A 22,092-nucleotide genomic window follows, 5' to 3' on the forward strand; every position below is an offset into this window, starting at 1 on the left:
GGAGTGTTAAAGTAGCCTACTATTATTGTGTTATTGTCAATGTGTTTCTTTGATTTTGTTATTAATTTGTTTATATAATTGGCTGCTCCATGTTAGGGGCATAGATATTTAAAATTGTTAGCTCTGCTTGTTGGACAGATCCTTTATATATGATATAGTGTCCTTCCTCATCTCTTATTATAGTCTTTGGTTTAAAATCTAATTTGTTGGGGTGCCTGTATGGCTCCATCATTAAGCGTCTGCCTTGGCTCAGGTCATGATTGAGGTCATGATCCCCGAGTCCTGGGATTGAGCCCTGCATTGGGCTCTCTGCTCAGTGGGGAGCCTGCTTCTCCCTCTCCCACTCCCCCTATTTGTGTTCCCTCTCTTGCTCTGTCTGTCTCTGTGAAGTAAATAAAATCTTTAAAAAAAATCAAATTTGTCTGGTGTAAGGATTGCCACCTCAGCTTTCTTTTGATGTCCATTAGTCTGGTAAATGTTTTTTCACCCCCTCACTTTAAATCTGGAGGTGTCTTTTGGTGTAAAATGAGTCTCCTGCAGACAGCATATCAGTGGGTCTTGTTTGTTTGTTTGTTTTAATCAAATCTGATACCCTTTGTCTTTTGATTGGGACATTTACCCCATTTATATTCAGGATAACTTTTGAAAGATATGAATTTAGTGCTACTGTATTTCCTGTAAGGTGTCACTGTATATTGTCTCTGTCCCCTTCTGGTCTATGTTACTTTTAGGCTCTCTCTTTGCTTAGAGGACCCCTTTCAATATTTCCTGGAGGATTGGTTTGGTGTTTGCAAATTCTTTTAGTTTCTGTTTGTCCTGGAAGCTTTTTATCTTCTTCTATTTTCAATGACAGGCTAACAGGATATAGTATTCTTGGCTGCAAATTTTCTTGTTTAGTGCTCTGAATATATCATGCCAGTCCCTTCTGGCTTGCCAGGTCTCTGTGGATAGGTTTGCTGCCAATCTAATGTTGTAGATTACAGATCTCTTGTCCCCAAGCTGCTTTCAGGATTTTCTCTTTGTCTCTGAGACTTTTAAGTTTTCCTATTGATGATGAGGTGTTGACCTATTTTTTACTGATTTTGACGGGGGGTTCTCTGTGCCTCCTGGATTTTGATGCCCATTTCCTTCCCCAAATTAGGGAAGTTCTCTCCTATAATTGCTCCAATATACCTTCTGCCCCTCTCCTTCTTCTCTTTCTGGGATCCCAATTATTCTTCTATTGTTTTGTCTTATGGTATCACTTATTTCTCAAATTCTCCTCTCATGATCCAGTAGTTGTTTATCTCTCTCTCTCTCTCTCTCTCAGCCTCTTTATTCTCCATCACTTGGTCTTCTATATCACTAATTCTCTCTTCTGCCTCATTTATCCAGCAGTAAAAGCCTCCATTTTTTATTACACCTCATTAATAGCCTTTTGGCTTTTGACTTGGTTAGATTTTAGTTCTTTTATTTCTTCAGAAAGAGATTCTCTAGTATCTTCAATGCCTTTTTCAAGCCCCGTCAGTGTCTTTATAATTGTCATTCTGAACTCTAGTTCCAACATCTTACTAATGTCCATATTGGTTAGGTCCCTGGCAGTCCGTACTGACTCTTGCCCCCCCCCCTTTTTTTGAGGTTAGTTTTTTCGTTTTGTCATTTTTGTTCAGAGAAGGACAGATGAATGAGAGAACAAAATGCTAAAAGGGTAACAACAACCCACAAAAATATACACTAAACAAATCAGAAGAGACCCAAAACTGGGGGGAAAAGAAAGGAAAAAAAAGGAAAGAAAAAGAAAAAAAGAATATGATCAGGCTGGTGTGTAGAACAGAGCCACACACTAGATTTTGGATGTATTTTGGTCTGTTAGAAGAAACTACTTCCCAAAATTTTAAAGAAAAACTTACAAATATACATATATAAAAAAATAAGGGTAAATGTGAAGAAAGGATGGAATATGATTGTAAAGATGAAAATTTAAAAAGATTTTAAAAAAGGAATTGATAAGAAGTTGGTTGAAAAAAGAAAGGAAAAAATTTAAACTTTTTTTTTTAAGATTTTATTTATTTATTTGACAGACAGAGATCACAAGTCGGTAGAGAGGCAGGCAGAGAGAGAGGAGAAAGCAGGCTCCCCACCGAGCAGAGAGCCCGATGCAGGGCCCAATCCCAGGACCCTGGAATCATGACCCAAGCTGAAGGCAGAGGCCTTAACCACTGAACCACCCAGGCACCCCCAGAAAGGAAAAAATTAAAAAAAAAAAAAAAAAAGGAAAGGAGAGAATGTGATCAGGTGGGATACTAGAACAAAGCTATACACTAGATTTTGGTCTGTTTAAAGAAACTGTATCCTGGGGCACCTGGGTGGCTCAGTGGGTTAAAGCCTCTGCCTTTGGCTCAGGTCATGATCCCAGGGTCCTGGGATCAAGCCCCACATTGGGCTTTCTGCTCAGCAGGGGAGCCTGCTTCCTCCTCTCTCTCTCTCTGCCTGCCTCTCAGCCTACTTGTGATTTCTGTCTGTCAAATAAATAAATAAATAAAGTCTTAAAAAAAAATAAACTGTATCCTAAAATCTTAAAGAAAGAAAAACTTGTATATATACACAAAAAGTAAGGTTAAATAAAATGAAGGGTAGAATACGACTGTAAAAATGAAAATTAAATAAGATTTTTAAAAAAGGAATTGATAAGGTAAGATGTTGGTTAAAATAGGAAAGAAGAAAATTTTTAAAAAAATAGAAAAAGAAAAAATAAAATTAAAAATTTAGCTTTGAAGACTGAAGAATCATGGGGAAAAAGCCATGTGTGCTGTATTCCCCTAGCACTGGTGTTTTGCAATTCTCATTTATCAGTAGACTTGGTCTTGGCTGGATGGTCTTGCTAATCTTCTGGGGGGCGTGGGGGCCTATTGCAGTGATTCTCCCATGTCTTTGCCTGTGGTGGAATTGCACTGCCCTAGCCAGGGGCCAGGCTAATCAATCTGCTTGGGTTTGCTCTCAGTAGCTTTTGTTCTGTGAATGCTTTCTCTATAGCTTTGGAAGACCAGAATGAAAATGGCGGCCTCCCAATCTCTGGCTGGGAGGGTCTAAGAGCTTGGGGCACCACTCCTCAGTTTTCCCTCAGAGAAAAGCAGTCAATCACTCCTGTCTCCCTGGTCTCTGGCTGCACTCCATGCTCACCTGGCCTGTGACCAAGCATTTCTATATCTGGCTCATGGCCCTATTTGGAGTCTCCAAACCAAGCCAAATCCTGTGGCAGGCTCCCACACCCCTCCTCTGGGGGAGTACAGGGAGTCCTGAGACCACACTGTCCCCACGAAGGCACCACCCCCCCAATCCCACTGAGCTGCTGGAGTGATGTCCCTCAGCAGAGCAGACTTCTAAAAGTTCTAATTTTGTGCTCTGCTGCTATATCACTTGCTGGGAGCTGTCACCTGGGTGGCTCAGTTGGTGAGCCACTCAACCAACTGTCTATTGGTCTATTTTCCTCTTCCCATATACCATCTTGGATTCACTTCTCCCATGGTCTGTCTTCCACATGGTCTATCTTCCCATATATCATCCTGGATTCACTTCTTCACATGTTCTATCTTCCAGAAAGTGGTCACTTTTGCATTCATAGAATTGCTGCTATTCTTTAACTCTTGTTGAGTTTGTAGCTCTTCAGAATGGTTTGATAACTCTCTACCTCAATTCCTGGGGTCAGACGAAATTCAGGTCTCCTACTCCTCTGCCACCTTGCTCCTCCCCCTCCTCATTTTATTCTCTTATCTGTAATAGTTGAATAGAGCTGTCCCTTCCTGGTCCCAAAATCCCTTTATATGAAATTATAGTAATGTATATTTACTTCTGGATCCTTTTGTAGAATACAAGAGTGTTTGGATACCAATGCTTGAAAATTATGAGTCACTCCCATTAGGGATAATTAGAAAAAGAAGGTATTAGAGATTTAAAGAGAAAAACTGAAGTTTCAGAAAATGGTATCGGTTTTTGCAGTGGAGTTCTGGGAGACATGAAAGGAAGATGAGTAAAGTCCATCTGGGCCTTGGAACTCCAAGTTATTTCTGCTGAAAGGAGGGAGAGAGCTGAAAATGTGGGGGGTGATACTAAGTTCTGTTTTTGTTGAGCTATGGAAGATAAAGCTATGACTATATAAAACAAAAACCAAAAACCACCTGAGTATAAGGTTGCCAGATAAAATATGGGACTCTAAGGTAAATTTGAAATTCAGATAAATAATGAATAATTTGTTAGTGTAAGTATGTTCCAAATATTGCACAGGACATACTTATATTAACCAATTATTCATTGTTTATCTGAAATCCAAAATTTTAAAAAATATATTTATTTATTTGTCTTAAAAATATATTTATTTGTCAGTGAGAGAGAGAGTGCACAAGTAGGGGGAGCAGCAGGCAGAGAGAGAGGTAAGTGGAGGGAGAAGCAGGCTCCCTGCTGAGCATGAGCAAGGAGCCTGATGTGGGACTTGATACCAGGATCCTGGGATCATGACCTGAGTTGAAGGCAGACACTTAACCGATTGAGCCATCCAGGCATCCCCTGAAATTCAAAAAATTTTTAAAAGATTTTATTTATCCATTTGAGAGAGAGTGAGAGAGAGCATGAGAGAGGAGAAGGTCAGAGGGAGAAGCAGACTCCCCATGGAGCTGGGAGCCCAATATGGGACTCAATCCTGGCATTCTGGGATCATGACCTGAGCCAAAGGCAGTGGCTCAAACAACTGAGCCACCCAGGTGCCCAGAAATTAAAATTTACCTGGGCATTCTGTATTTTTATTTGCTAAATCTGGTAACACTACCTGGGAATTGAGGAGAAGCATCAACAAACACCAATCCACCTGTGCTGAGTAAGTAAAATTCAAGTGTTCTTGAGTCTTCTAGAAGCAGAGACAGAATGAGAATTCTTGGGCAAATGATTTACTAGGGAATGTCCACAGTAAAAACCTGTAGGAAAGTGAGGAAAATAGGTGGGGAAAGCTAAATAAAGATGTAGTTTCAACAGAAGTATAGCCTTAGCCTGATCCCATGGGGAGCTTTGGAGCATGAAATGCATCCTGGGTGTACCCCACTTTAAGGCAAAGAGGCCTGGCTTTTATATCTCTTTATGGTCATTGACTATCAGTCACACCTGGGGCTAGAGGTATGAAAATTAAGGAAGGGAAACCTCACTAAAATGGAGTTGAGAGGCCAGAAGGAGAAGCTCTCAAGGCCTACTACCACTCCTTGTGCAAAACCAACAGGAAGAGAGGTACTTTCATTCATGACAGGAAGAAGCATATACTTGACTTCCCAGACAGGATTAAAGACTTTCTTCTTAAGGAAGAGTCCAGCCAATGAAAGACTGTCACAAATCAGCCAATAAAAAGCTACTACACTTGGAACTCCCAGTTTCTTCCAATGGACTTCTTGTTTATAATGGCCCCTCCCATCATTCCCTTTCCTCTATAAAGGAGCATTCCTCTCCTGCATTCTCTGGACTTGCCCATGGTTTGATAGTAGCTTTCATGGTCTGAATTGCAATGGTCTTCCATTCCTGAGTAAACTGTTTTTGCTGGTAAGATAACTGACGGTTTTAACAGTAACAAGGGTGTGAGTAAGCTTTCAGGTGTTTGTGGATAAAATATCTATTTTTTTTAAGATTTTATTATTTATTTGACAGAGAGAGACAGCGAGAGAGGGAACAGAAGCAGGGGGAGTGGCGGGGGGGGGGAGAACCAGACTCCTTGAGGGGCAGGGAGCCCAATGCAGGGCTCAGTCCCAGGACCCTGGGATCATGACCGAGCGGAAGGCAAAGCTTAACAACTGAGTCACTCAGGTGACCTGGATAAGGTAGCTCCTATTAGTAGAGGGAAATTCTCAGGAGAAAAAAAAAAAACAGTTGTGAGCTATTTGTAGCTGATACAGCAATTGAGGGATGGCTACAATGGCCAGTAAAAAGTGTCAGAGCATCTAGGATAACATGTTTCACCAAAACTTCCACTTTCTCAGGAAGCTACCAGAGAGCAGGGACCATGTCTGTCTTGTTCTCTACTCTAGGGGTGAACAAGTACACAGTCCCTAAATATTTGTTGTGTAAATGAATCTCAAGCCTCTGTGTCCTATACGGGGGCCTCAGAAAAATCAGAAGCTGTGAATACTTGTGGAAGCTCATAGCTTTGAGTTGTAAGATCAGAATCTCACTAAACACTTGTCTAGAACACTATGCACTGAAAAAAAATTCCGTTGTCTGTAATAAAGGGAACCCATTTGTAAGCATTTTGGGAGAACCTGAGGTTTCCAGCAGTCAAGTTAATGGGCATTAATAGTATAGCACTTATTATAAACTTGGGTATATATATTATAAAGATGGGTAAAATATTGATACTGCTTTTAATAAACTTATTTTAGTAAATGTAAAATAATATAAATCAAAATTTATTTTATTATTAAATTGTTTTTAATAGACTTTTTTTTTAGAGCAGCTTTAAGTTCATGGCAAAATTAAGCAGAAATTAATTAAGCTCCATAGATGGGAGCTCCCATCTATGCCTTACCTGTACCATATGTACAACTTTGGTCTCTTAACCCAATTTTTTCGAAAAGGAGTTAATTTTCACACTTAACACTAGTTTTCTTGAAACAAACTCCACAGTTGGAGTCGACTATAATTTATATGCTTCTAAAAATTTCCAGCCACTGTTCTAGTCGTTAAGGAGACCCAGGAAGAATTCAGAAACTCCTGACCTTGCTCTCAAGCAGCTTAAAGACCAATTGAGAGAGAGAAAAAATAGTGTGCAAAATTAACTGCAATGCAAGGTAGAAAGTGATCATTCTGGAAGAGAACTACAGAACAGTGTTGTAGGAATGGAGAACATACCATGAGTGGAGTGCAATAGCCAGGTGAATTATGGACCAAGTTGTGTAAATAGGTCATCAGTTTCTCTTCCAACTGATGGACCCCTATTTACAACACTCATTTGCAGGTGTTGGCCCTTGGCATCTAGCCATGGAGATTGTCATTAATGGTCTCCGCAACTATCTCTAGTCAAAGCCTTCTGACCCAATGTTAATACCTCAAGGCTAGATTCTCTTTTGTTTGTAAAGGCAAATGGGATACTCATGAGGTATTATAATATAAGGTGATTTTGATACATTTTCCTTGTGCAGCTGGAGAAGTGGATGCTAAAAATTAACTGAACAATCTAGTTGTATTACTGCCCCTTTGAAGCTACAAATAAGACTAAATCAATTTTGTAAGCAATGGTCTATCATAGGTTTTCTTTTCTGTTCTTCTTTTCTTTTTCAGTTAATCATGGATTTCCTTTTCTTTTCTTTCTTTTTTTTTTTTTAAGCATGGATTTCTTTTCACATACATTTTTCTTTTCAGATAGGTGCCTTCTATTTGAACCTTGGAGGAGCCCCAGAGGGACCAGCAGGAACAGGAAAAACTGAAACCACCAAGGACTTGGCTAAAGCTCTTGCTGTCCAGTGTGTGGTGTTCAACTGTTCAGATGGGCTAGATTATCTAGCAATGGGAAAGGTACAAAGTTGCTTATTAATGTTATAAACTTACAGCTGGGTCCAATGGGATAAACTGAAACAAACTCATGTTTAAACATTATCTGAATGTTTATGCATTCCTTGAACCTCAGTTTTAGGGGTAAAGACATTGTTTTTATACTTGGGGGTTTACTGGGTTTCATTTTCAGTTTTGACTTAAAAGATTCAATATTTAACAAATGATGCTCCTTCGTAAGAAAACTCTGTTGCTTTTGTCTTGTTCTTAGTTTTTTAAAGGATTGGCCTCTTCTGGTGCTTGGGCTTGCTTTGATGAATTTAATCGGATTGAGTTGGAAGTGTTGTCAGTGGTAGCTCAACAGATCCTTTGCATTCAGAGAGCCATTCAACAGAAACTGGAAGTGTTTGTTTTTGAAGGAACAGAACTGAAGCTCAATCCAAACTGTTTTGTAGCCATTACCATGAATCCTGGCTATGCGGGACGTTCTGAATTGCCAGACAATCTTAAGGTAATATTTTATAAGAGTGTAATTTTAATCAAATCTAACCGCACAATCCACTCAGAATGGTATGATTTTCTCACATGTATTTGTAAATCTCCCTTTTACCTTTGCCATCCCTCATAAGGTAAACCTCTAAAAACTTTTTTCGGTGTTTAACACCTATTAAAGTGTATGAAACCGTGCTATCGAAAAAAAAATCACAGAATTAATGAAAAGGTGCTCCTTTAGGGGAATAAACTTGAATATCATCGCATTCTCTTGGGATGCTTGTGGTTAGCTTTTAAAAACGGTTTCCCTTATATCAATAATATATTTTATTCATTATATACTCCAGGTTCTTTTTAGAACAGTGGCCATGATGGTTCCAAACTATGCCCTCATAGCAGAAATCTCCCTCTACTCCTATGGATTTCTGAATGCGAAACCTCTGTCTGTGAAGATAGTGATGACCTACAGGCTTTGCTCAGAGCAGCTCTCGTCACAATTTCATTATGACTATGGAATGCGAGCAGTAAAAGCGGTTTTAGTGGCTGCTGGAAACCTAAAACTAAAATTTCCAAATGAAAATGAAGATATACTAGTAAGTATTAAATATATGTGTTGTGAAAGCTTCAGTATCAGATTTTTTTTAATTAAAAATTTTTTTAAGGAAAGTTCATCAGGAACTATAATGAGGCAAATAAGAGAATTGTTGGCTTTGAACCTTTTTATGTGAGGTTGAAATAGTACTTTTGGGGTGATGTTATTATTCATTATACTTTATGTGAATCCAAGGACCTTCTGGCTTGATAAGTATAGTGTTGACTGTTTAGTATGGGGATTCCATAGAGCAATGTGAGAGGAAATTTGACTTTTAGTGGTGGGGAGGGGAGGGAATATGGGCAAGTAACTTATGTTGCACTCTTTGGATGATTTTAGCTTCTTCGATCAATTAAAGATGTGAATGAACCAAAGTTTCTATCACATGATATACCCTTATTTAATGGAATAACTAGTGATCTATTTCCTGGTATTAAACTTCCTGAAGCTGACTATCATGTAAGTAAATCTGTGAGAATGATGTATTCGATTGTTTTAAATGAGGGAAATTATTCTATTCAGAGGATAAACCCTTATTTTGGCCACTTTCATTAATGAGCACGAGTAAATTCTAGTATCTTCTGTTATATGATACCAATGTTAATAAGATTCAGTTTAAAAATAATGTTCTTTCTGAGAGAATGAGTACTTTAAAAAAAGATTTTATTTATTTGACAGCACAAGTAAATTTAAATTACAAACAAAACAATCTTAATGAGATGGATGACATGTGGCTGAAATTAAATGTTATTTTGTGGCAATTTCTATGGTAAGATGTACAGTGAATACTTTTTGAGTTCAGCATGTACTGATTTTTTTCCGTCTAATGATTCAATTCTTCCACCCAATCTCTCTGTTGATATTGCTGTGAAAATTTCAATTTGTTTGAGCCATTACATCATTAAGGCATTGCTTGCTTAAAGGCATCATTTACTTTTTTAGCCTTTTTTTTTTAAGCTTCAAACTCAAATGCTAATATATATCCTATGGCAGTGTCAGATTAATGTGATTCTAGGGTGTTTTCCAAAACCAACAACCAGTTCTCTTCTCTGGACACCAACTGGATGTTCAACAATTCAATTCTGACACAAACTCCAGGTAGTTATTGTCAGACTCCACAGATTAAAGTCTCAGTCCTATAAGACTGGCCCTCACTTCAGTCCGTCTCAAGTTCTGGGCCACCTGTGTTTTTGATTGGCTGGGGTTTCCATAACCTCCCCACCCAGCTTTGGTAATTCACTAGAATAGCTCACAGAAATCAGGAACACAGTTACTTATGTTTACCAGTTTATTATAAAGGATACAACCTGGGGCTGGAGGAGGGGGTAGCCTGGCTGGCTCACTGGTAGAACATAGGGATTCTTGACCTCAGGATGGTTGTTGGTTCAAGACCCACATTGGGTGTGGATCCTATTTTTAAAAAAATAAAAAGTAAGATATAAAGGATACAACTTGGGATGAACCAAATGGAAGAGAAGTATAAGGTAAGGTAGGTATGAGGGGGGCGGTGGCAGTATACCTCAGAGTATGTCAATCTCCCTGTACCTCAATGCGCTCACCAAACCAGAAGTGCTCTGAATCTTGTTGTTTAGGAATTTTTACAGAGCTCTGTCTTCTGCCCTTTCCCTTCCTCCTCCACCCCAGTGCATTCACCAAAGGCTGATAAGTAGGGCTGAAAGTTCCAACCCTCTCATCACTGAGTCTTTCTTGTGACTGGCACCATCCTGAGGCTATCCCCTTGTGTGATTGACAAGGGCTCATTTTTTTCCCATTTTATTTTATTTCTTTTCAGTGTTCCAAAATTCATTGTTTATGCACCACGCTCAGTGCTCCATGCAATGCATGCCCTCCATAATACCCACCACCAGGCTCATTAAGAATAACAAAGGAAATTTTAAGGGTTATAGGGCCCTGTACCAGGGACTGGGAATAAAGACCATATATTTCTATATTATACTCCAGGAAATTAGCAAGTTGATTCAAGATATGCTAATAGGATTTTTAAAAATTTAACATTTTCATGGAGAATTCTTATCCTATGAATATAGCAATCAATCGATGGATTCCCAGCTTCCAGTTTGAAAACTACTGCTAGGAGTCAATGCTACGAGGTGCATAGCCAAGTGACTCAGTGCACCTGCAGATGAGCCAAGGGGAGCCAGGGCCATTGAAAAAAACCCATGTCCTATTGTTTTTTATATGTACAGTATTTCTTTGTTTTTCCTTTACTGACTTCTTTTGGTTTCAGATAGTGTTTATTTCTCCATTCTCTTCTCTGTTGGACTTTTAGTACCTCAGTGGTCACTCCACAGGTTGTAATATACATCCTTGACTTCCTACAATTTAAGTTTGTATTTCATCATTTCAGAAACAACATAAAATCTTTAAGCGGTATAATTTTATTATGCACTCACCCCTGCCCATTGTACTATTGTCATCATGTATTTTATTTCTACATATTATAAACCACAACCAGTGTTATTTTTTTATTTTGGTATTAGCATTTGAAAAAAGTCCTTTCTGTTTACTTTTCTAGTGTTTTTAATTCTTTCTAGCAGAAATATGCTTTCATCTGAGATCTTTTTCCTTCAACAGAAAGAACTTCCTTTGGTATTTCTTATGTGCATGTGGGTCTTTCGGCAACTAATTCTGTTAGCTTTTCTTTGTTTGAAATGTCTTTATTTAGCCTTCATTTCTAAAGAATTTTTTTCACTGAATACAGAAATCTAGATTGGTAGGGGTCTGCCCCTCTTTCTTCATTGTTTTAAAGATGTTATTCTGTTAACTCCCGGCTCTCATTGTTATGGCTGGAAGTCCGATATTTTTCTTATTTATGTGTATCTGATTTTAGAGTGTGTTTTCCCTCCAGCTCTCTTAATATTTTTCTTTGCTGTGTGCCTTGTGTTGTTTGTTTGGTATTTATCTTGCTTGGATTTGTTGCACTTCTTGAATCTATGGATTGATGTCTTTAGGGAATTCTCAGTAATCATCTCAAGATATTTCTTCTCTTTTTCGTCTTCCTTGTCCTTCTGGGACACCAATTAAATGTATGTTAGATCATTTTGTTGCAGGTTTGCAGGATTCTTGTCTGATTGGGGCTTAAGAATGAATCTCATGGACACAAAAGGGTGAAAGTTTATTAAGTGAAGGTGAGAAGAGAAAGACAGAAGCTCTCTAGGGTGAGAGAGGTCCCAAATGGGTTGCCACAGAGGGCTTTCAGTGACAGTCTTTTATTGAGAACTGACTGGGAAGCTTGTGCCATCTTGTTTTGTTCCCTTATCTCTTGCTCAGCTCTGTCTCAGTCTCCACCTGCCAGGAGTAGTTTCAGAGCCTAGTCAGGCGAGTCAGGGACCACCTATCTCTCCTGACTATACCTAAACAGTACCTGGAGGCAGAAAGAGCTATACTGGGATTGTGAGGCGTGACTGATTGTATACTTTTTGATTAGTGGGGGTTAAGGATAACACAAGTCTCCAAGGAATCTGGAAACAAGGTTTTCAGGACCCCAAAGGGCTAGCTGCTGCTAAGGTAAGGTTGCTTTTAAACATGAAGACACTGAGGCCGCCACAAGCTCCTTGAGGAAGCTCACGCTCTGCATGTTTCAGGTATCAGCGGGCTGCAAACTGTAGAGATTTTTTTTTTAAAGATTTTATTTATTTATTTGACAGACAGAGATCACAAGTAGGCAGAGAGGCAGGCAGAGAGAGAGAGGAAGGGAAGCAGGCGCCCTGCTGAGCAGAAAGCCCGATGCGGAGCTCGATCCCAGGACCCAGGGATCACGACCTGAGCCGAAGGCAGCGGCTTTAACCCACTGAGCCACCCAGGCGCCCCCTGTAGAGAGATTTTTAAGTTACATTTCTTTTGCCATTGTTTTCCCCCGTCAATTTTATATTGCCTCACACATCTTTTATGTTCTGTTTTTGTTTATTGTTTTGATTTTCTGTGCTGTAGTTTGGATACATTTTATTAGCCTGTCTTTAAGATCAGTGATTTTTTTTGTTTTATTCAGTCCACTGATAAATCTATCCAATTAATTATTAATTTCACATATTTTTTCCGTTTTAGTATGTCCAATCTGGTTTCATTAAAACCACATTTTTCTTTGCTTGAATTCATCTTTTCTTTTTCTTTCTTTTTCTTTTTTTTTTAAGATTTCATTTATTTGACAGATCACAAGTAGGCAGAGAGGCAGGCAGAGAGAAGGGGGGAAGCAGGCTCCCTGCTGAGTAGGGAGCATGATGCAGGGCTCCATCCCAGGACCCTGAGATCATGACCTGAGCTGAAGGCAGAGGCTTAACTGGTTAACACTGAGCCACCCAGGGGCCCCTGATTTCATCTTTTCATCTGTTTTCCATCATATTGTCTATTTTTCTCTTAAACATTTATGGAAGTTATTTTTATTGTTTTGCCAATTATGACCTCTCAGTCATCAGTTTGTTTTTTTTCTCTTGATCTTCAGCTATTTCATCTCATGACTTGCAGAGTTTGATTTTATGTTAAGAACTGTGTAAAAACAATTGTAGAGGCTACAGTATTATTTTCCCACAGAAAAAGTATGTTTTTCCTTTGTCAGGTAGCTAGACTGATGATCAGTTTAGTTGGGAGTTGACCCAAGTAGAGTTTTGTGGCAGCACTGTCGAACTTTAGTTTACTTCTGGTTTTCATGTTTTCAGAGTGAAAATTGTTCTGTATTATAGGGCCATTCCTCTAGCAGCATTTTGGGGTTTAAGCATCCTAAGATTAGGGAATATCTGTGTGCCTTTCTAGCTAAGCCTTTGATTTCTTGTGTCACCTCATACTCAGCAAAAGCAAGGCAGTGGGTAAATCAGATTTGCATTTGAGCTTCTCCAGATTGAAATCTGTCACATGAGCCCACATGACCATTAAATTCTCTGATGGTTTTTCTTTACTTCAGCAAAGTCCCTGTGCCTGTGAGAAGCCCAATCCAATGCCCACCTGATGTCTGTAGCTGGAAAATGCTCCCAGCAGCTAAATTAGCATCAATTTGAGCTCATTCAGGAAGGCTGATCTGTTTCTGAAATTTAATTCCTTTAGACATACTTGTACCCAGAGAACTTCTCTATCTTTAAAATTTATTTTTTTAGATTCTCCATTTCTTTCTAGTTACTACAGTGTGAAGGATTTTTTTGGCATGTCCTTCCACATCCTAAACAAGGATGAAATTCTGGAAAACACAATTAAAAGGAGTTTCCATGCAGCTTGCACCTAATGCTGTGGTGCTCTGATCATTAACTTATAATAGGGAATAATAATTTTAAAGTAATTTAATTCTTTTTGTACTTCCTTTTAATTAAAAAAAAAAAGCTAAGTTTAAAAATAAATAAAGCTTTAAGGGATGCCTGGGTGGCCCAGTTGTTTAAGTATCTCCCTTTGGCTCAGGTCATGAACCCAGGGTCCTGGGATCAAGTACCGCACTGGGCTTCTTGCTCAGCAGGGAGTCTACTACTTCTACCTGCTGCTCCCCCTGCTTGTACTCATGTGTACACACACTCTCTCTCTCTCTCACAAATAAATAAATATCTTTAAAAAAATCTTTAAGAAATAATTTATCAATAGAGGAAGATAAGTTTTTTTATTTCAAAATGAATAATCTAGATTTATAAAATATATATGAGATTTATAATACCATTTTATAAAAATGCATTCCATTTTTTTTATTTTAGGAATTTTTGGAATGTGCTCATGAAGCCTGCAAAGTACATAATCTTCAGCCAGTTAAATTTTTTCTTGAAAAAATGATTCAGACATATGAAATGATGACTGTGAGACATGGGTAAGATTATAGATTATCTCTGTCTACCATAGTTAGATGTTTTTTTCAAATCGAACTGTTAAAACAAAATTTATGAACCAAAGGACTCAGCAAATTTTGTACACAAGGTAGGCTAGGGAACAAAGACCGCCATCTCCCCATTTCCATCCCAGTGGCTTAAAATAAAGATTTATTTCTCGCTCATGCTACCCATCCAACAAGGACTGGTAATGCATTCTCATTCATTGAGGTGGCACTAGCAACCAGTGCACTTTGCCCTTTTGGTCATATGTTATTTGCTCTCCTCCATGCACATAAAACACACCCTTTCCTTCCCAGGAAGACAAGTTAAAAGTTCTAGTCAATCAATGAACTGTACTTGAAGTTCAAGATCTCTAGGTGATGCATGATAGTTTCTGCATCAGATTTGGAAGTTGTTCCTCTTGATCCAAAGACCTACAGACTAGAAAGACAAGTTGTCTGTCCTCCATACACCTAGTCTTAATTATAATATTGGGCTTCCTAAAACAGGTCATTAGAGCAGACACTACTATCCAGAAATTGAAGAACTGGAGACATAGCCAACATTGGTTGATAGCGATTCTGAAACCCATCTGGGTAATTGTTCCAGAGATAAATTGACTATGATACTGATAGTTTAAACCTCAGGACCTCTAACTTGTAGGGGCATTTCCAAGGAGCCATAATCATTTGATACACATCATTTATTATATAGGGTATCATTATAGTGGCTCTGGACATTTTGTATCCATAGTTGCATTTGTATTTTTTTTCCTATTCTATGGATTGTATAAACTTTAAATGCTGGATCCACTTCTGCATGATTTCACAGGGGCTTTCCAGTTAACTGTTCTTTGTGGACACTGGTTAAACTTTGTTTCTTTCTTTCTCTTTTTCTTTTCTTTTCTTCCTTTTTTCTTTTTTTTGTTCAACTTTCTTTTTTTTTTTTTTTAGATTTTATTTATTTATTTGACAGAGAGTGATCACAAGCAGGCAGAGAGAGAGGAGGAAGCAGGCTCCCTGCTGAGCAGAGAGCCCCTGATGCGGGGCTCGATCCCAGGACCCTGAGATCATGACCTGAGCCGAAGGCAGTGGCTTAACCCACCGAGCCACCCAGGCGCCCCTTGTTCAACTTTTTTTTTTTTTTTTTTTTAAGATTTTATTTATTTGTCAGAGAGAGAGGAGAGCGAGCGAGCACAGGCAGACAGAATGGCAGGCAGAGGCAGAGGGAGAAGCAGGCTCCCCGCCAAGCAAGGAGCCCGATGTGGGACTCGATCCCAGGACGCTGGGATCATGACCTGAGCCGAAGGCAGCTGCTTAACCAACTGAGCCACCCAGGCGTCCCTTGTTCAACTTTCTTGAGCGGTCTTTCCATCTTCATTTTTTTCTCTGATCACATGTGAAGTGAACAATAGAGAAGATGTCCTTGGGAGCTGAGAAATGTTTTCAGCCTGTTTCCTGCCTATAGAAAGTTGAGGTCTCAAAGGTTAAAGACAGGATTTAAAACAAAAACAAAAACAAAAAAACTCCATAGTATGTAAATTTTCAAGCATATACAAAAATAGAGGGAATAGTACCATCAACTCTCATGCAAGGATCATTTTTAAAAATTTTTTATTTATTTGAGTGAGAGAGAGAGCACAAGCAGGGGCAGGGAAGGAGCAGAGGGTAGAGGGAGAAGCAGATCCCCCTGCAGAGCAGGGAGACCAATGTGGGGCTTGGTTCCAGGACCCTAGGGCCTCGGGAATCATGACCTGAGCCGAAGACAGACCCTCAACTGGCTGAGCCACCCAGGTGCCCCTGCAAGGATAATTTTTAAGTCTTGAATATTCACATGTGTTTTAGCCTAGACTCATAGTTTCTTTGTCCATAAACTCCCTCAAAAACTTGATAAACTTCTTATTTGTTTGATTCTAAGCAGCTCTATATGCCAGTAGCCACAACTACCATCCTTACCAAGTCATACTTTTATAAATTCCCTTGCAGTATCCTTGAACCTATCAATTTTAATTGAGAAGATGACAAAGCTTAATCTATTTTCACTCCTGAAATGATTACTGGGAACCATATTAAAATTTCATACATTTTAATAGTGATACAAGCCCTACCCTTAATTTGGTCCTTGGCGCCAGGCTGAGTAGATGTTTGTTGTTCAAATCTTTTCTCAATTTATTTTTTACCAATTGGGGATGAAAGTAAATTGCCTGCAGTTTCCTGAATTTCTGGACTCCCTTTATTCTCTTTCATTCCAGTTTGCAAACTGGCCATTTTTTTTTTTTTTCTGGGCTCATTTCTTTCCAGTAGTTCTTTGTTAAATGTAGCCATTGGCTGGCATTATATACTAATAATAATCTGTTTACTATCCTTTTTCCTAAAATGGCAGTTTCATTAGGCAGTTTCATTTGTTTTCATTAGATTATCTGTCTTTCAAGTTACTTTAATGAACAGATTTACTAAATGTTTCATCATTGCGTAACATTAATTCCCAGTCTTTTGGCCTCTAATAACAGTTAAATTTGCCACTCACAACCTGGCCTTTAAGCCAGTGCCACATATTTAAGTCTTTTTATTATGGCAAGAATACCTTTCCCCTTCTAGGAACCAGTTTGTCAGAAAGGATGGGCTAGATTATTCTTTAGAAACAATCAGCCCTAAGACCCAAATCTTAGTGACTTAAAAACAACAACAAAGGGTTATTTCTCATTCATACTATGTCCACTATAGGTTAACAGGCAGGATCTGCTCATCATAATTACCCAGGGTCTCAGGCTGTTGGAGCAGTCAGCATCTCAACATAGTGAGTCACTGCTGTGTGAGAGGGAAAAGCTCTGTGAGGAGAGAGCTCTGTAAGCTCTCTCACTGGCAATGATATGTCCGCTGAGGAAGTAACATCCATGTTTTCCACTTATTACTCATTAGTCACTTAGAATTTCCACAAGAGGGCAAAGAATCCTACTATGTGCTAGGAGAGAGGAGATTCAGAAGTATTTGGCAAAGACCACCAGTGACTACTCTAGCAAGTAAAAACTTGAGGAACTGGGGCTGGGGAAGGAGGGATGGTGTAGCATTGGGTGCCTGGGTGGCTCAGTCCTTACGCATCTGCCTTCAGTGCAGGTCATGATCCCAGGGTCCTGGAATCAAGCCCCGCATTGGGCTCCCTGCTCACTGGGAAGCCTGCTTCTCCCTTTCCCACTCCCCCTGCTTGTGTTCTCTCTCTCTCTCTCTTTATCAAATAAAAATATAAAATCTTAAATAAATACTTGAGGAATGAGAACCTATCCCACTTCTCTCCTTGGGAGGTCCCAAGACATTCTTTTTTTCCAATCTTAAGAGTGTTTAGTTTCTGTTTTCACTTGGAGATTTTTTTTGTTATATTCTCTTCTGTAGATTATGGTATTAATGTAAAGAATTTTAGAGATCAACCAGTTCAGAAGTTAAATGTATTCTCCTCATGTCTGAGAAAAATTCATAAAATTTTAAAAGTTATAAATACCAGTATTTTAAACACCAGTATACAAATAATTTACCATTATTTTTTAGACTCTTCTTCTATAATTCTTTTCCTTAATAGTTTCATGTTAGTAGGAGAGCCTTTTGCTGCAAAGACAAAAGTTCTGCATGTACTGGCTGACACTCTAACTCTTATGAATGAGCGTGGCTATGGAGAGGAAGAAAAAGTCATTTATCGGACTGTAAACCCCAAATCCATTACTATGGGCCAACTTTTTGGACAGTTTGATCCAGTGTCTCATGAGGTAATCTATAACATAAATATTCTTAGTGACAATGTACATTAAACCAAGAAATATGAAATGTTTTCAATATGATCGCTTTATGGTTTTATAAAGGAAGCTTTCCAATTCTGTTTTCTTCCCCAGTGGACTGATGGTATTGTGGCCAACACTTTTAGGGAATTTGCTTTGTCAGAAACACCGGACCGGAAATGGGTTGTATTCGATGGTCCCATTGACACTTTGTGGATAGAAAGCATGAATACAGTATTGGATGACAATAAAAAGGTAAAATCATCAGGATTAAAAGCAAAAGTGATGCACAGTGTGACTATACCAAACACTACTGAACTGTGAACTTAAGAAAAGGTTAACATGGTAGATTTAATGTAAAATGGCTTTTTTTTTTGCCACAGTTTTAAAAAAAAAAAAGCAGAATAGGTGCAGACATGCTTAAGCAATGTTACATGTTCAACAACAAATTGAGTAGGATTATACATTTAAAAAAAGGATGCAGCAAGTTTAATAAGTTTATAAATTATCTGTTCAATGAAAACTATGCTGTAGTAAATCCTCTGCTTAATTTTTTTTATAGAATAAAAAGGTATTAAAACCATTGCATTAGCAGGAGAGCACAGTAACATAATAGATGTTAATTTGTTAAGTGACTCCAGGCTCATGGTTTCTTACAGAACCTTAATATTTTAGGAGGAAATAAAAAGGCCTAATTCCTTTTTGAAAACATTGAATGCTTCAGGGCTTGTATGTGCTACATTAACTTAGAAGCCATGGAATAAGCAAAAGATCTAGAAAATGGAAATCCTTTAGTGTTTGTTGTAGTTGCCAGGTTAACATGTAAACTATAAAATGTGGCTAATTTTGAGTTCTGTGCTTTTTTAAACCTAAGTGTACAGTCTCATAACCATCATTTAAATAAAGATGCATAAAATTTCTTGCACTTAAAAGATTCGCTCATGTTCCTTCTGAATCAGTACACCCTCCCCCAGGGGCAAGCACTATTCTGACTTCTGATAAATTAGTTTTTTTGGTTCTTGAAGTTCATGAATATAGACTCCTACTCCTTAGTGCTTTTCTTCTTGTGGTCAGATGGTATCCATGATATTCATGTAGTTGCAGTTCCATTTTATTTATTCTTTTTATGTCTGCATTGGTATTCTGCTATATGAATATGTCATGATTTATTTTCACACATGAAATAACTATGCTATTAAATAAGCAAATTAATTAGCATCCAAACAAATATGCCAACACATTGTCCTAGGTAGTTGAGCACTTACTCATATTCTTTCTTTCAGTTACATTGATTGAGCTAAGAAATAGTATTGATTCATAAGAGAGGGGCTAATAAGGGTCTGATTCAGAGCCAGGTGGGAGGATTTTCTCATATTGGATAAGAGGGAGGCAGGAAAGGATAGGTGTAGATATATGTAAATATATGGATTGATAGTGGAAATTGGAAGGCAAATCCTTTTTATGATTGATTGATTGATTGTGTGACATGGTAGACCCTGGTTCGTTGCATACTGGAGGAGAAAAGGGGAAGATTTAAATTACCTATAATGGAAAATGGGAAAGAGAGCTGCCTAAGAAAGCACTGAAGCCTATCTGAGGATTAGTAGTAGTGCCAAGGTCTGCCTTCGAGGGATTTTCCCTAACAGTCTAAGCAGCTTGGATGTGAGTGTAGATGATGGTGCCACACCTGAAGTACACAAAGACTTTAAAGATACTGGCATGAGAGGGCCAGAAGTGCTAGACCATATAACAAAAGCTGCTTAATAACGAGGGAAGTGAAAACAGGAGGGATATGCAGATGAAGAGCAAGTGTAGGAGGAGTCGATCGGTGAGAGCACTGACTGGATAGGAGGCTGCAGACAGAGATGGGCATGCCTGGATTTAGTATTTCAGAATTGTGTAGTGTTCCAGGAGAGAAGGTTCCAAGGTATATAAAGTGGATGACTGGAATGAGAAGAAAGTAAGTGAAGAAAAGGTAGTCAAAGATCTGAGGGGCTGCCATGTTGAGATGTTCCTTTTCATGAACACTGGATCAGGCCAGAGTTATAGCAGAGAGAAAGAAATTGAGCCAAGTATCAAAGGCTAATGATGGGGATGCTTGGCTGCTGGTGAGTGATAGCAGCAAGCATGGCTGTCAAAGGAGCAGGGGGTAGAGAGGATGGGGTAGAGTATTTTGAAAACACCATGGGAGAGTGAGGAGAAAACTGACTTTACTTCCCAAAATTGAAGCAAATAGAATGTTTGCTGAAATAATCTGGTAGGAAATGAAAAGTATTCAAAACCACCACTGTCCAGTAGAATGTTCTGTGATGTTGGAAATATTTGCATTGTCTAAGAAGGTAGCTACTAGTCACATGTGGCTGGCTACTGAGCCTTTGAAACATGGCTTAGTACAGGGTTGCCTGGCTGGCTTGGTCAGTAGAGCATGTGACTCTTGATCTCAGGGTTGTAATCTCAGGCCCCATGCTGGGTGTAGAAATTATATGGTCCATATATACAGTGGAATATTACTCAGCCATCAGAAAGGATGAGTACCCACCATTTGCATCAACATGGATGGAACTGGAGAAGATTATACTAATTGAAATAAGTCAAGCAGAGAAAGACAATTATCATATGGTTTCATTTATATGTGGAACATAAGGAATAGCATGGAGGACATTAGAAGAAAGGGAAAAATGAAGGGGGGAAATCAGAGGGGAAGACAAACCATGAGAGACTATGGACTCTGAGAAACAAACAGGGTTTTAGAGGAGAGGGGCTTAGGGGGATGGGTGAGCCTGGTGATGGGTATTATGGAGGGCACGTATTGCATGGAGCACTAGGTGTTATATGCAAACAATGAATCATGGAACACTACATCAAAAACTAATGATGTACTGTATGGTGACTAACATATAATAAAAAACAAAGAATTAAATCTTTTTTAAAATGGGGCTTAGTGCAATTGAAGAACTGACTTTCAATTTTATTTAATTTTAACTAAAGATTAAATTGCTTCATTAGTTCAATTAATTAGATTTAATTAGATAAAATTATAAATAGCCACATATGACTGCTGGCTAATGTATTAGACACTCCAGCTCTAGACCATTCATTTATTTTATAGAGAAGAAACAGGTCTAGGACATTGGGGAAGGTATGTGCTATGAAGTGTGTAAACCTGACAATTCACAGACCTGTACCCCTGGGGCTAATAATACATTATATGTTAATTAAAAAATAAAAAAAATATTTAAAAAGAATAATAAAAGCACAGACTATAAGGCCAGGTTGCCTTGGTTCAAATCCTAAAAAAAAAAAAAAAAAAAAAAAAAAAGTCCAGGAATGTTAAATGCTGCCTTGTTGACATATAACTAGATAGGGGCAAAACTGGGACTGCAGTGGTGATGGTAGAGAAGAAACACTTAAAAATAAGTGAAGAGGAAGAATTGAAAAAAAGACTTAATGAAATTAACTTGGAATATCAACAATACTAATTTTTTTCAACAATACTAATTATTAAAATTATTGAAAATTAATGATAATTCCAAAGGGAGAAGCTAAAGAGATTGAAAAGATAAGATGCCTTTTTGGTTGAATTTTGGTTTGAAGAATCAGTTGAAAAGACATTTCTAATACAACTGAGGAAATTTGAGTAGTGGCTGAGTATTACATGATATTAAGGAGTTATTGGTAATTTTACTAGCTGTGATAATGTTATTGTGGTCACATAGAAAACTCCTTACTTTTGCAAGATAAATATTGACCTATTTGGTTGTAAAATGCCGTGGTATGCATACTGCTCTTCAAAATACTGTTTTAAAAAACTAAGCAAATTTGGCAAAATGTTAACATCGGTTAAGTCCAGGAGATGGGTACCTGAGTGTTCATACTATTCTCTGTTTTCAATTTCTCTCTTTTTTACTAATAAAGAGGTCTTCTGACAATTTTATAAAGTCTGGAGCATTTTGTGT

At 38.3% G+C, this 22,092-nt stretch overlaps 1 protein-coding gene across 6 annotated transcripts in view; it reads left to right on the forward strand.

The window, feature by feature from the left end:
• The window catches only part of DNAH12 (dynein axonemal heavy chain 12), a 224,768-nt gene that overhangs the window by 82,577 nt on the left and 120,099 nt on the right, over positions 1-22,092 (forward strand). For all 6 annotated transcript variants that reach the window (XM_047691438.1, XM_047691441.1, XM_047691430.1 and 3 more), the window contains 7 exons: positions 7,366-7,518; positions 7,766-8,005; positions 8,334-8,579; positions 8,918-9,037; positions 14,263-14,372; positions 17,944-18,127; positions 18,251-18,391. In XM_047691438.1, the coding sequence (XP_047547394.1) occupies positions 7,366-7,518; positions 7,766-8,005; positions 8,334-8,579; positions 8,918-9,037; positions 14,263-14,372; positions 17,944-18,127; positions 18,251-18,391 (1,194 nt within the window). The remainder of the gene's footprint in view (positions 1-7,365; positions 7,519-7,765; positions 8,006-8,333; positions 8,580-8,917; positions 9,038-14,262; positions 14,373-17,943; positions 18,128-18,250; positions 18,392-22,092) is intronic.

This window comes from Lutra lutra, chromosome 1 (assembly GCF_902655055.1).
Source record: "Lutra lutra chromosome 1, mLutLut1.2, whole genome shotgun sequence".
NCBI classification, from domain to species: domain Eukaryota; kingdom Metazoa; phylum Chordata; class Mammalia; order Carnivora; family Mustelidae; genus Lutra; species Lutra lutra.